Source organism: Phoenix dactylifera, chromosome 6 (genome assembly GCF_051530095.1).
Source record: "Phoenix dactylifera cultivar Ajwa chromosome 6, Ajwa_hap1_PhDact_Kaust_v1.1, whole genome shotgun sequence".
Classification (NCBI taxonomy): Eukaryota; Viridiplantae; Streptophyta; class Magnoliopsida; order Arecales; family Arecaceae; genus Phoenix; species Phoenix dactylifera.
This window is the reverse complement of record NC_143195.1, coordinates 35,564,933-35,580,794: the sequence shown is the minus strand read 5'-3', so window position 1 is coordinate 35,580,794 and position 15,862 is coordinate 35,564,933. Positions and strand designations below refer to the sequence as shown.

The 15,862-nt window shown below is 37.9% G+C and overlaps 1 protein-coding gene across 1 annotated transcript; it reads left to right on the top strand.

Moving 5' to 3' along the window:
• The first annotated feature begins 2,854 nt into the window (after positions 1-2,854).
• LOC103704708 (Ribosomal protein S5 domain 2-like superfamily protein) lies at positions 2,855-15,569 on the top strand. The gene is made up of 8 exons (XM_008788112.6): positions 2,855-3,443; positions 6,528-6,641; positions 8,056-8,156; positions 10,880-10,900; positions 12,625-12,697; positions 12,771-12,838; positions 13,477-13,600; positions 14,993-15,569. Exons 1-8 carry the CDS (start codon positions 3,338-3,340, stop codon positions 15,106-15,108), a joined length of 723 nt encoding a protein of 240 aa, XP_008786334.3. The 5' UTR covers positions 2,855-3,337; the 3' UTR covers positions 15,109-15,569.
• The last annotated feature ends 293 nt before the right edge of the window (positions 15,570-15,862 follow it).

Here is a 15,862-nt window from a genome sequence, read left to right as displayed (position 1 = left end):
AGCCGGGGAAGGAGGGGCTTCCGCCGCAGGGGCGGTGATCGATGGCGCGCCGACTGGTGGCGTCCTCCTGGAGGGGCTGAGCTCCGCCGCTGGAAGGGTGGTCGACGGTGCGCCGGCTGGTGGCGTCCTCCTGGAGGGGCAGAGCTCCGCCGCTGGAAGGGTGGTCGACGGTGCGCCGGCTGGTGGCGTCCTCCACTGTGGGGGGCAGAGCTCCGCCGCTGGGAGGGTGGTCGACGGTGCGCCGGCTGGTGGCGTCCTCCACTGTGGGGTGCGAGTCCTGCAGGAAGAGCCGGTGGCCGGGCTCCCCGGCGCCGGCCCTCCGATGCTTAAGTCAGAGGGGGCAAATATGTGGAGAGAGCGGGGAAGAGAGTATGTGGAGAAGACAGAGAGAATATTTGGATAAATTCAAGAGGATCAGTTTCCTCAATTGTCTGTGTTGTTTACTTCTTTCCACCCGGTCTAGGAGGGTTCTCTCCGGCTTCGGGTTTTTCCTCCTGTTTTGGTCCTCCCTCCCTTTTCCCCCCAGGTTTCCTTTTATAGGAGGATTTTTGTTACCTGGGAGGTGACAGGAGGTTTGTCCTGTTTTGTAATAATTGGGCACGATTTGGCCCATTAATGGCGTGGTGGAAAATAAGGCCGAATCAGACCGGAACCAGGGAGTTGTCACGGTCGATCGGACCTGTTGGGGTGGTTGAACCGCCGGCCGTGGTGGGCCTGGGGTCCGTGGATGGTAAGTGCATTTATTACCGAGGGAACCGGCGGTCAGGGAGAGCCATACGCTTTGATGGTTCAGTGATCCGGAGATCGCCTTGAGCCGTGTTCATTAAATGACTGAATGCATCGGAGACTTGAGGGGGTCTCATGCATTAATGGCAGGTCGTGCTGAATACCTGCGGAGATCTTATGCCTTGATGGCTTGAAGATAGCGGCAGGTTATAGTGGAGTTGTCAGGTCCCTTAGAGGGTCAGGTGGAAATTGGATATTTGGCTAAAGCATGGGCTTGGCCTGCTGTGCTCGGCCTTCTGGTCTCGGCTCTCTGGTCTCGGCTCTCTGGTCTCGGCCTTCTGGTCTCGGCTCTCTGGTCTCGGCTCTCTGGTCTATGAGCTCGAGAGCGGAAGAGCTCGATCACTTAGGATGAGCTCGAGAGCGGAAGAGCCGGATCACTTAGGATGAGCTCGAGAGCGGAAGAGCCCGATCACTTAGGATGAGCTCGAGAGCGGAAGAGCCCGATCACTTAGGATGAGCTCGAGCTTGCTGATGGATTTGGGTGCTATAATTACATTTGTGGGGTGGTCCATTTTTCCACCAACATATATATATATATATATATATATATGCGCGCGCGAGCTGAATTTCAAAAATTGCTTCCAATCAAATATTAAGTACCAATGCAATAAAAAAAAAGGGAAGGTACCTCGTATGGGCATGTCATCTTAAAAGAGAAAAAAATTGTTTCAAAGCTTAGCCGATGGGCCATGTGATGCCTTCCATAGCTTGTAGAATATAAAAATTAGACATTAATCATCCACCAAAAAATAAAAGATTTAAAAATCACAACCCGAATACTCCTTTGTATGATCTTATTATTCTATAGAAGATAACATTTTTGGTTGACAAGTCCCATAGTTATTGGGGCAAAATTTTAGTTAAACCATCATTTAGACTATTTCAAGTTATTTCTTCCCCCCAAAAAGTATACATATATGACTACATGTTTTTCATGGCAAGAGAACAAGCAAATGAGTGACAATCACTATGGAACTAATAATGAGCAGTTTTTTGTTATGTTGCGTGTTTATTGGCGAACAAAATTAAGTCTAATAAGCATCAAAATATTAAACACCCTGTATCAGTTTAACACTCCTTTAAAATTAACAAGATGTCCACACATCATGTCGTAGTTGAGCCATGAAAAGCAAACTTGGATGGGTCATCATTAGCCCGAAGCTACAAAGCTCAGCTAGGCCTAAACCTATTCGACTTTATTAAATATAAGCCTACTTGTATTAAATTATCTTATATAGAAATAATAAAAAATATAAAGATTTTAAGATTTGAATTTTTTAAAAGATCATAACAAAAATCATATTTTTTTTTTTTAAAAAAAAGAGATAATCAAGCTAAGCCAACTATAATTAAGTTTGGTTCCGATCAAGCATAGTTTGATATCAACTTTAACCTAGAACTCCTGGATCAAGCTTGATTTGTTTGCTATTATTTCAAGTTGAATTCCAGATTAGTTTTGAACCGAGACAAACACAAGCTTGATAATTCTAATCAAGATTGAACATGACTTGGTTCAAGCTTGAAGTATAGCTTGGTTTGAACATGATTTGGCCTTCTTTTGCTTATGTTTTAGCAATTTCCAGCATTTTTAGTTGCATCTCAATTCAATCAATTGAGATTTTTTCTTTTTTCTAAAAAAAATAGAATTTTAATTCAAAAATACATTATTTACGTATAAATATAAATACATTTAAGCGTTATTAAACCAAGTTGGATCATTTTTTGTTCAATTTGAAATTAATTTTGAGCATATTATGATGGTTCAAGCTTGATTTGCTTAATTTTGAATCGAGCTTGAATTGATTAGTTTGTTTAACAGCGCTAGATCCATTTAGGTTTCTTCACGCTTCTCTCATGTTCTGTCCAAGATCCATCCATGACTCTCTCACGGTCCTCTCTCATCTATTAAATTATGGTTTTACCTTATTTTTTTAAAAACTAAAGTCTGCAATTTATTTTTTCATTGGTGCGGAGAGTCTGCAATTCATTTGTCCACGACGGTTCCGGCCTAGCCCGTTCTTGGACTTTTTGTACAAACATGAAACCCGCTAAAGTCCGGATGTTACTTGATTTTGGCACGCACGGTGCACGTGATTATTCACCAAGGGAAAGGATCAAAAACCCTATCATCCCCGCCCTCTCCGTCTCCGGAGTCGCCCCCCCCCCCCTTACCGGCCTTCCGTCGCATCTTCTGCTTCCGACCGGAGGCTGCCGGTGACTGCCGGACGAGGGGAAGCATACGGCTTTCGGTGGGGTCGATAGGTGGACGGCGGGCGGCGATTGGGAAACCGTCGACGGCGGACTCCTCTCTCCCACGACCCCCTAACTCGGCCCTTGCCCGGTCCGTTGGCGTCCGTCCTCTATTTTCCTGTGTCCGTGGCTGGGTTTTAGGGTTTTAGAGCTCCCCATTGTCTCCATCTCAAACGTCTCAAAACTCCGGTTTTGATACCTTTCATATTAAAGGGGACGAGCGGAAAGTTCTTGATTTGGCGGGATATTTGGATTCTTCTTTTCCATCCCTTTGGAATCCAGCAAGGGGGTCGTGGGAGAGATGGAGGTGGTTAGGGCGGACGGGCGTACCCCGAATCAACTGAGACCGCTCGCTTGTTCTCGGAATCTGCTCCACCGAGCTCATGGATCGGCTCGTTGGTCCCAAGGTAAAACCCAATCCAGACACAGTGAGTAAAGTTTACATCTTCCTTTTCTTTTAAAATGGAGATTATTCTGTATTTTTTTCCTCATTTTCTTTTTCTTTTTTTGCCCTCTGACATCAATAGCCGCCCATTTTCTTTTGGTATATGATATCATGTAACTTGTTCCTTGCCCTTTATGTTTTGTTTGCTTCAATTGCTCTTGCTAAATTCTAATTTTGGTTATTTCTTGTAGGTGGGTTTTTGTGTTTCTCTGGGATTCGAATGATTTATTTTATTTTATTCTCTCTTGATTGCTTATTCCATTTGTCTAATGGGTTGTCTTTATGTATAATCTACTGCTTGTCCCTGTTTTTATTGTGTTCCTAGAATTAGTCATGCCATGAAGCATCTATTATCTTTGTTTTGTATCTTCCTTTTATTTCCAGTCTTCTTCAAAGCCCAAACCTATATTATTTCTTTTATTGCTTATATTATATGTCGGTTTGTGTTAAATGGGTAAATTGGATATGAATCCATGACATCAAAGTTGCATCTATACTTCTCAAAGATATGAGTTCAAACCAAGTTAGTTTTTACAAGCGACAAATGAAGCATGAATGTTATATCAAACTAATGATCACTGAAAGTGGAAAGCAAGAATGAAATCTAGAAAGTTATATCAAACTAATGATTACTCAAAGTCAAAAGCAAGAATGAAAACCTATCAAGTCCATAAATAACCCATTTGACTATCACGATGATAATGGTGGCTTACCATCATAAACACCATTTATGTAGGCATAGCAAGAAATCTATTTTAGATGACAACGTTTTTAGACATTGAATGCATTACATGACTGTTGAGTGCGTGTAGGGTATAATAACTTTGATCTTTGATTCACTTATGCTTCCATAAAAAAAAAAGAATGCAGTCATGGTGGTTATTTGTTGGCCAGTTCTAATATACTAGATTTGTTACCAACAATCTTGAATTTTTATTTTCGTGAATAACCATTGCCGAGGATGTATCATACTATATAATCATGTTGGCATCAATTGTTCATCACCAGGTTGTTGTGATACCAATAACTTTTTACAATAGTGAGTTACGCAGAATTCAGTTAACAATGACTTCTGCCCATCACTTCTAGACATATGGCTGGTCAAAGGTCATGAACAAATGCTCGGGAGCATAACTCCATTTTCCTCCTAGTCGGTGGCGACAACATATGTTGCTCTCTTGGGTCTGGTGGTGGTACAAACCGCTGTCCACAAGGTTCGCCGTCTCGGTACCAAATCTTGGACCAGTATCATCTTATTACAGTGTCAGTGTGTAGTATGGTTTGAGATGGAGAGGTGTACCCGAGTGTTGGTATGGTATGAGATTGTGTACCGGTTTAGTACGGGTACGGTAAACCTTGACTATCCATTTGGCAAACAAGATGATTTTCTGTGTATTGTCGGTTTTCTTCTATAGTCATACTATATGCATCAAAATGAAAATGTGGATTTGCTAATAGAAACTATATGCTGGCATGTCATTCGTTCTTAAGGAATTCTTATAAAGGATTGTATGAGGCAACTTTAGAATAAATCATTAAACAATCAAGATGATTGCGATAAACAGAAAATAACCATGTAACGAAATAATGGTGTTCATGTTTTATTAAAAGTTCTCCTCTACTCTTATTGACGAAATGGTCTACTGAGAAAATTTTATGGTGACTAGAGCTTTGTGGGTCTCAAATCATATCTTCTAATTGTCTTGCACATGTAACAAGTTCATTGAATGGTTAAAATTATATATTTTCTATAATTAATAGTTAGTTACTTGTGAATACCATTTGTCCTGCATCATGTGCACATCTTGTCTATTGCTCTAAGTAGTGGATTATATGCTTTTCATGCTTTGTTTCAACTACTGTATCCAATTAACACTCATATTATGATATATATGGTTATATTTCCTCAAGTATCAGTACAATGAACTTTAAGTGTTAGAGTTCAGGAGAGGAGATAGGACTTCGAGCAGGAAACGAATTTGGTGGATGGAACAATAAAACTATGTTGTTCATAATTTGTAACTCACACCTGGATCATGATAGCCAGCTAGAGTGAGAGTGTCAATATAGGTGATCCTGCTTTGAAGCTTTGGCTTATAAGAACCTGGAAGCTTTGAGGATGGAACATTTTTGTTTGTACATTCAATAAAGTTGATTTCCAACAGTCATATTAGTAGATTTGCCTTAATGCATATATGATGTATGCAATTTTGATAAATTTTGAAAACGAAACTGTATAATGGAACTACGTTGTGGCTGAGCCTTTTATCTAAGTACCTTTTACCTAGGAATGCTATTTTACTTACCAAGAAGTAGAATGGAGGATGCAACTTGAGAATGTTCTTGGGTTAGTTGAAAAGGCTAGGATGCTCTGAATGATTGTATTATTAAGTACTTTCAGTTGCATCTGTTTTTCTAATTTGGAGGGAGATTTTATAAATTGCTGTTACTCTTAGATGGTAAAATTTAGAACTTTCGTTGGTTGATTATGGAGATCAGCAAACAGTCATTTGTCATCGTACCTTATTTGTTAGGGAGAAAAGAAAACTTTGTATTTATTGGACATCTCTGCAAAGGCACCTCAAAAGCTGTGAGCGGGAATAGGAAGTGGAATCTTATTCTAATAAATATTATGTTGCTCATAGTTCATAGTGACATAGGGAATGAGGAGCGAAAGATGGAGGAAAAACATCCCATAATGGGTTTGTCACCATAGTTTAGTATCCCTTACTTCTGGAGTTCATTCGCAAAGATCATCCTCTAGGCCATTTTCAAATCATAAATTAACTTTTTGCTGAAATTTTCATTTTTGGTCTCCTTTTCTGTTATCATATTCTATAAAAACTTATTATAGTTGGTAACCTCTCATTTGATCTCTTGAGTTTTAGGTTTATGCTCCTTTCTAAGAGTTGTGATGAGTTTATAAGATGTGCTTGGCACTGGTTAAGTTGGTTGCAACCACTCTTTACTTTCAATTGGGTCTTTTTATAAATTTCCCTCTGGCAACTACTCCAACATTTTGATAATTATTTTTTAATATGCACAGGTGATACAATTGTACTGGCTGCTGTTTACGGACCAAAAGCAGGAACCAGAAAGGGCGAGAACCCTGAGAAAGCCTGTATTGAAGTAATTTGGAAGCCCAAAACTGGGCAGATTGGTATTTACCTCCGTTATTTTTTTCCCTTAGCAGTTTGGCATATTGCAAATATATATACATTCTTTCTGAAGTTTGCTTGGTTTCTTTGTCTGGTTATTGAACTAATTATTTTCTTATATTACTTGATCATGCAATAGTGAGTGCGTTATGTGGAGCTATTTTAAGGAAGTAGGACTAGCCTATCTAGAGGACTAGCTCATGAAAGATGGAAGTTCTACTGAAAATTTCTCTATCAGCCATTTAAATCATAAACTAAGTTTTAGTATTTTGCAAAACTAGATATTTGTTGTTTTGGTTTTGAAGGTATCATATAATCTTGAGTTCTTTATTTCTTGCCATATCACGAATCTCAAAAGTTCTTCTCTTTATTCAAAAAAAGGTGCCCATTTATGCCAGTCCTCCAACAATTTTCCTCCCAACAATTAAATTGATGGTGGCTTTTCTTTCTCTTTCTCTTTTTATTTTTGGTGGTGTTGTTTTAGCATGTCTGATGGCCCTTTTGTGGAATACTGGATTAACAAATTTAGTATGTTCTTTGTGAACTGACAAACAGCCCAAGAATTTAAAAAAAAGTTTGTCTACCTGCTTGGTAACTGGTGTTCTGTGCCTATTGATAAGTTAATGACTCAAGTTTAAACTTCAATTGAGCTTATCAGAGTTTTCTTCTTTACAAGAAATTAGCAAAGGAAAATATATCAGGATATTCAGATGGATAATGTCTTTGAAGACTTGACTTCTTATAGGATGTTATTGCTCAAAAGTTCTTGTTTTCCCACCTGTTGACTATATGTTGCCTTCTACCAATGCCAACTTTGGTAGATTGTTACCCTCGTGCTTGGGAAAAGACCGACCTATGAAAATTTCCATCTTTCCTTGAGGAAGCTAGGAAAGATCAGTTTCTGCTTTGGAGATTTGTTGGACCTTACTAGTAAGAAACCTCTACCTAGGATGACGTCTGCTTCAAAATCTCTCTGAAAATCTACCTAGGATAATGTATCTGCCCCATAATCTCCCTCAAAATTCAGACCAGCACCCACTTCCTAACTGCTCTTTCACTCTCTCTCAATTCAAGTAACTAAGGTTTGGACTGGTGCTGTTGAAGAATAGAAATGATATAGCTTATAACAAGGGAGGATGGCGGGCAACATGGTTAAAATATAAGATTATGCAGACAATTGGTCTGTCTTAACAACATACATGATTTTATGATAAATTGGCCTAACCTTTATGTGTCTAGACTGGTGAGATAGATAGCATGTAAATTGAAGGCTGAAGCAATGACACTATGGAAAGAACATAATCTCATATACTTCAGTACCTATTAGCATGTTACAAGGAAATGAATTATTCACCGTGCATATCCTTTATCCAAATTCTTCTAAATTCTTAAGGGGTTCTTTTAATTATTATTTAGGAAAAGAAGAAAAGGAGTATGAGATGATCTTGAAGAGAACTTTGCAAAGCATCTGCCTGTTGACAATCCATCCAAATACCACAACCTCTATCATACTTCAGGTCAGGTGTTCCATTTGTAAATTTTTGTTTAATTCCTTCATCTGTCTTGGCTTCTGCAGTTTTTACATATCAAATTTTCTACATGGTTTTTTCAAATATTTTAACTTCTATTGCCTCATTGTTAATTTTACTGTAATATCTCCTATACATAGCGAGCATACGCACTCCTATACATTAAATTTTATGTGTTTCATTTGGATACTTTGAAGTTTGAACAGCCATCTCATAGGATAAGCTAATATGCTAAACTTAAATGGTTCCAAAAGACAAACCATACTGTATAAAATCACAATAGGTTACATTTGAGAGTTGAATTAACTTAATTTAATATGAATCCTAAATATTCACTGCACTATTCCTGAACGGACAGTGTTTCAAAATTTTGAAGCTTTTTATATGCTGTATTGAACTACATGCATCTTTTAAATAAATGTTGTGGTGAGTAAAGTTGGTTTGGAATTCATCTATAGTGACAATCTAAGGCGAGACCTTAGCTGTAGATGATGAATGTTTTAGCATGTGTGGAACATGATTTTAGTTTCTTTTGCTGCCATGGTTATATAAGAACCATTGGGAAAAGCCATAATGCCATCGAGGTAGAAAATTTCAAAAACCTACTTACTAGATACAAACATGCTTCAACAATGTGACAATCTTTGAGAGCCTTCTCTACTATCATCTTTTTATTTGCTAGTTCCTTCTATGGTTGCCACCATTAAAAGTATTTATTGCTTAACCTGTATCCTTTAGCAGCTTTCTCATTGTTTCTACATTTTAGACCTTTTGATCCTTCTCCTTATTTTGCTTTTTGACCCTTTTACCAATTCTCAGGTTCATACTCGATCCTGTAGCATAATATGTTTTTAAGATGTGCTGTTTTTAGGTCCATGTTTTTGATATGTTATGCACCTGATGTCCTCAATAGTTGGGCACCGTACTGTCCGTACAGACCTCCAATTACTTAGGTAGCACTAAGTACTGCTGTATTATCAGGTCCTTATGTGTACCCATTTTTGAGTCTGTTTTAACTTATGTTCTACAACTTATGATCTCAAGCCTCCCTACATTATTTTGTTCTAGCATTCATGAGTCATAATTGCTGTATAGTTGATAAACTTACCTATCAATCTTCTCTCCATGGGTAACAAGTACCCTCGAATTTCAATGGTTTGTTGTGGCCACCAACTCTTTCCATGAGTAAGGTCACATCAAGAGAGTGCTAGCATGCCCACTAGCAATGACCTGTAGTTAAAGAGCCTTCTACACTTTAAAATCATGAAAAATGCTTTCACTGTTATTATGTATGGAGAAGAGCCTATTTGTGAACTCCTCTTGTCCTTGTCAACCTCAGCATGTAAGCTCCCCTCATAATGTCCCATGTGGTCTGAAACAGGCTTTGGCATATAGTTTATGCCATTTTGTTTGCAAGTGTCTCTCAGACTCTCACCTACATGATGATGGCATGGGTATAACTAGGGATAATCTCATCTACTTCAATATGTTAAGGGGCACTTTAGACTGGTTCAAGATTAGTAGCTTAAACTATTTTTGCTTCTTTCTTGGCCTTGGGTTTGCATATCCTGTGCCATGACATTATTTTCATAAATTTGCCCAACAGAAATAGAGTTAATGCCTATGCCTATTAAGCATAATTTGAAAACACATAGTAGGGTGGTTTATTTCATCATCTCATGGCTGGATATGAACTGTGCTGTGTGTTTTGTTAGCCAATTGATTGCTGCTGCATCATCTGTCCATTTTGTTTCAGCTTTCTGGATTATTTGCTGACCTTGTAGCATTATCACTCAGGCATATTTGCACACTTTCTACCCATTTTTTTGCTTCAACTTCAAGCATGTTCTGATGTTGGCTGGTCAGTGATGCATTGATCATTATTCGGCGGCAAGTTATGTTTTTTCTCCTAAGAGATTTTCTAGTCTCTTGGTAAGCTAAGAGGCTAGGTCATTTCATGCTTGAGTGTTGAGGCGGAGTATCATACCATGTTCAGCAAACTGTTCTTTTCCCCCCTTTTGGCTTTTTTTCCTTTAATTTGCAATGTAACAGCTGCTGTGATTGTGTCAGCCAAAATCCTTTTCAAATACCAACAATTTATTTATTTGACATTTCCTGACCTCACCAAGCATATAGAGTTTATCAAAGTTTCTCAATATAATCACCTTAATAGACCTCCTTCTTTACTATCCTATCATCCACTCCAGAACTTGCTTGACTTTTTTACAGTCCTCCACAATAATTGGTTCTTTACCTGCTAGCTAAACTCTTTGTACCTTTTTCCCCTTTTTTGCCTTTTTTTTAAAGAGTGGGCCGGGTGGGGAGTCAAGTGTCTATTATTACTTTTGGTATGTGCAGACTGGTACATCTACTAATGAACTAGACTGCTTTTCTGTAAATTATGAGCATGTATGATATTATTGGACTCTTGCTTTCTCTAGTGGATGGCATGCATTTATTCATCTTACTTTTATTCTGCAAGCAAGAACCTTGCAAAAATGTGAAGTACTAGTGAAGATAGGATTACCATTTATACATAGGATTATGTTTGTACGACTTCAGTACTTGATGGAATGCATTAATTCCCAAGGTTGGCACTTCCCTGTTGCTTATATAATATCAAGTCAATCCATATTTATATATAATTTCAAGCAAGTTATTTTGACTTTTGTTTCTTCTCCTGCTAACATCAATTATTTCTTGTATTACAGGTCGTTGGTGATGATGGTGCTGTATCCTTTATGTTTTCTACCTCTTTAGTGCTTATTTTCCAAATATGATGATTTTTTATTTTCTTAAAAAGAAAAAAAGCCTATGGTTAGATGTCGGAATGCAAATGACTATGCAAACATAGACACAATGCTAAAAAACCTATATCTACAGATCTATATGTAAGCCACATACATGCCACTTCTTTTACTTTATAGCAGTGTTGATAAAATATGTTGACATCCATTACAAAATGAGCCACCCTTTGCCCAATTCCTAGACGCCTCTTCAATAATGTATTCGGCATTTATTATTTTATACTCACTTTGTTGAAGATTTGGTTTGTTAAAGGTGTTATTTGCTTAAAAAGATATGGAAAATTGGCCATAGTGGCATACTTTTGCTATTCCTTCCATAAAAAGACAAGCTAGGAGACCTCCACTGAAAGTTGTTAAGCCGTCCTAATTTGCATTGTAAGGTATTTTTGTTGAAGGTTTTTGCAAGACCGATGCTTGTACTAGTGTTTAATTGGATCGGTATGGTATTGGTTCGTCCCGTACCGGTATATGGTGCAGGTCTCCGGCCAGACCACTTTTTTGTGTATTTTTCATTTTTTAGGCTTGTTATGCAATTGAACATTTTTTTTTAAAGTGTTTTAATTGCTTTTTCAATGGATTTGTGACATCGGAGTGCCAGTATTGGTACTGACACTGATCGAGTCAACCTGGATTAATAAACTAGCATTTATAATTAAAAACAACAAATAAAGTATATATTGTAAAAAAATGTATAATAATTTACTCTATAACTTTAGCCCCAAGTAGAGTATCTATGGCTATTGTGGATATTTGGGTCTTGTTCGTAGTCTAGATCTTGGATATTCTACCAGCTTCGAAATTATCCCTTCCTTACTGGTCATATGATGTATGATAGTGACTTGGTTGTGGTTCCTGATACTGCGGTTGCGTGTGTGGTAGTCGTAGGAGACTGACCATCCCTTTTAAGGGTAGTAGGATGTAGTCCCTGCTCTGACCCGTAGCTATACCCATATTCATTGCAGGGGTAATATGCATTCGGATCCTCTTGAATAAGATGAGTGAAAGAATGCATAAGGATTGTATGTGGATGGAGCACTCCGTCCACTGTCTATCTGATGCAGTAGGAGATTTACTTATGGCATAAGATGAGATCTGTTGCATGCTAAAGCTATTCGATACACTGGCTGATCTGTCACTAATATCCACTTCCTTTATTTGACGAAACAGCTCTCGGGTATTCTGGTACTGCTCCTCTGTTCACCTCCTATGTAAGTTTTGTTATCAACCCGGCTTCCAACATGCCAGGTGTGCATATAATCATCTTACCCCTGAACATAGCTTCTCTCAAATGATTCTCCAACTATCTCCATAATCTCGATCTTCTTTGCCGTGAGCTGCACCACCTCTGGATCCTCTCTTGTAGGGTAACATTTCCCTGTCATGTCTAAATTCTTTTTTGGGTGCCATGGTCCTGATCCTGCATGATGCGCGTGAACTCTGCCTTGCTAGTGAAAGGACTGCCTTGCTCTCAATGCTCTTTTCTGGCTGGAACTGTGCGATACTGGTTGTACTGTCTTGTTCTGGTGGTATTTAAAAGCCTTGGTTTTGTGGTTTTGTTTTGCACTCCCCCCTCATTACAAAATGAAGTAGATGTAAATGTATCTAAACATTGTTTCCAATGATGAAAATTCCTTGATAAATGTTTCTAGCTTCTCCCATGTGCCATCAATGCATCCTGTGCTGCACTTGTGGATTCTGGTATTCCTTTAAAACATCTTGCTGGTAAGCTAACCATCATTGTAATTTTGTTCTTCATTTACCTTATGCTGCAATTTAACTTGTGATATACTTGCAGTTGCAATCTGTTGTGGTTTAACAGAGACGGGTTCTGTAATTTTAGATCCAACCAAAGCAGAAGAGCAGGTAATCAATTATCTTAATAAACAACCTTAGGTGCAGGAATTTTCTTTAAGCAAGCAGGACCAAGAAGATATAGGTGCCACTCATGTCTAGGAGTTTCAATATGTCCAATTCCCAGTTTGCTTTTCAAGCCCTGTTCCCATCATTCTTCTCGCTCCAAATTCACCATTTTCTTCATTACCTTATTCTCAGTGTAATTTCAATCTAGGTCAGGATATCTGATATTATTAATCTCTGGTTGTGTTGTAACTTGTAAGCCTGTCATGCTGTTTTTATTCGGAAGTTTTTGTCTTCCTGCTTTGCCTTATTTTTCTTATTGACCACCCTGCATCTCTTACTTTACCTCTGCTTCATCCAAGATGCAACTGAATTTAGAAGGTTCAATGTTGCTTTATCGGATGCATACTGTAAAAATATATTAACATAAATCTTTCCTTTGAATGCCGCACTCTAATTTTAATGTTCGGATGGATGTCTGCATTCTATTGTTGTCATGCATTGCACACCACTCTTAAATGAGAACTTAGACATTAAATCTATTCGCTTTAGATATTTAGTTGTTTTTAAATGTACAGAAAGTCATTACTTTCATCATAGAATAACACTGACTAGAAATATTAATTTGTTTGGCAAAATGACAGAAAATGCGAGCCTTCGCTTATTTGGTGTTTCCAAATTCCCCACTTTCTGTCCTTCCTAAAGCACCATCGGCTGTGGATGATGAACCTGGAATCATAACATCTGTTACCCATGGGCTAATGTCTGGTAAAAATTCTAACACTATCCCTTTTCATGTTGCAATTGTGTACACCTACAGTCTTCTAATCTAGACAATTCAAGTAACAGGGTTCGCTAATGTTAGGTTCTTACTATTAACCTAAGTTTCAGAAACTTGCTTCTGTTTCTGATCTGAATGACCTTCTAACTGTGCCATTGACATCTACCTATCTATCTACGAATGGCCTGCCATTTTGGACTAATTAGCAAAAAATATTTTCGTTAGAATTTTTAAGTGGGAATAAGGGAAAATATTTTGCACTCTTTTGAGTGCATTCACAATTTCATATTTCTTCTTTCTTATAATTTAATAAAAGAATTCATGAGCACCATACAAGTGATTCCTGATTTTTATGACCTTCTGAAACCCACCGTTTTGAGATATAGAGAATGTGCTCTGTTCAAACCCCATATGTTATCCATGACACAGTTCCCTGCCAATTCTAACATATATTACAGCCACATAGCTGACAAGGCTTTTGCTGTTTCTGTGATGACTGGGATGTCAATTGATCTTATCATGCATTTTTTATTACTTAGTTCATTTGTTGGTTAACTGACTTATCTATTCTTGAAAATAACAATTTTTATGATCACTGTAATTGCAAAGAACCTGAAGCTACAAGATGCATAAACCAACATTTTTTTCATTGGTTATCCAAATCTCTCTCTCTCTTGCACACAAGTATGTCAAATTGACATCATACCTGCTTTTAACAATTAAATTGCTTGAATTTTATAAATAGTTTACTAGATGTATCGAACAGAAAAGTATGCCTGTCTCTCAACCATAAATGATGAACGAAGGAATCAAACCAAAATGCATCCTACAAAACTGGCAGTGGACAAGCTAATACCTCAGGAGCAAAATGATTCCTATTTAACTTTTATATAGCAAGTGCATTACTAAACCTCAAGCGGCCAAATATGCCAAATAACTGTAAGAGAGTGAAGCCCCCCCCAAAAAAAGACTATGGGTAAATCTCAATCACCCTCAAATAGTAAGATATGATTTCTTTGTTGCCTCGTTTTTTGGTAGCCTTTCCAGTATAAATATTTTGTTGAAAATTAAGCAGTAATAGAATTATTACTATCTTCATTGGAGTATTATTGAACTTTTCGTACAAGCTTATCACCTTTTCTGTTCTGTTTACTTGTTATGCCCTTTGCTAGTATCTTCATTTATTGCTGTTAGAGTTTACAAGAACAATTTCATCATTACCTCTGGAATCTTTTTCTGATTTTTTATATGGAGTAAGATCAAAAGTTTAGTTATAGATTGGTTGACATTTCAGGACAAAGTAAAACTATTAGTAAACAGAATCTTTATGTTTCCACCACATTTTCCAAATGATAATTCTGGTTTTCCTCCCCATTCAGAGTGTCATTATATCAACTGCCTTGGACATGGCCATGCTGCATGTGCAAAGATCTCAGAATTTCTTAGGAGAAGCATGCAGACACAATTGCCAGGTGACCTTTCAAAAAGCACATAGACAACAATTCTTTCCAGGCCAAGAAAACTGCAACAGCTTGGAACATATTTTACTGACGACAACTTTAAACATGTGGGTATGGAGTCTTGTCTGGACGGTTCTCACAAGAACCTAGGATCTTCTCATTCAAGGTGATTCCTAGACCAAATGCAGGGCATATGAGCTGCCAGGTCCTTCGTTCTACTGTTCAACTGAAGGATATGAAAAGCCATTGACTTGTGTGCACAATATGCTTTTTTTGGTACACTATGCACAATATTGTTTGCTTTGAAGTGGAAGAGAGTTCATGGGATGGCAATGATGTATTTGTTGGGGCAATATTTGAGGTTCATGAATGCTTCAGACATCCTGGAGCCATGGTTGAGCCTTGACCTAACCCTGGCAATAGGGAATGAACTAATTGACGTTAAGCTACATTTGGGTTTCAATTAATAGTGAGCGTGGTGCTACTTGTTTGCTGATTGTTTGAACTTTGAATTATACTGGATTTTCTTGGGGAGTAATAGTCTTAAGCAGAGGTTTGGATACCTGCAAATATAAAACCTGGTAACTTGACAGGAATTGGCTTGCAAATCAAGTGATGTTTCTTCTTCTTCTTCTTTTTTTGTTTAAAGATAATTTTGTCTCCAATATTTACTAATTGAATTGTCTGAAAGATGCTGCTATAAACCTAAAAATCTTCGAAATTGCAGACAAAAAACTTTTACATCCCTCATATGGTTATTCTCCGTCGTCCAATTCCACTGTTTCTAGA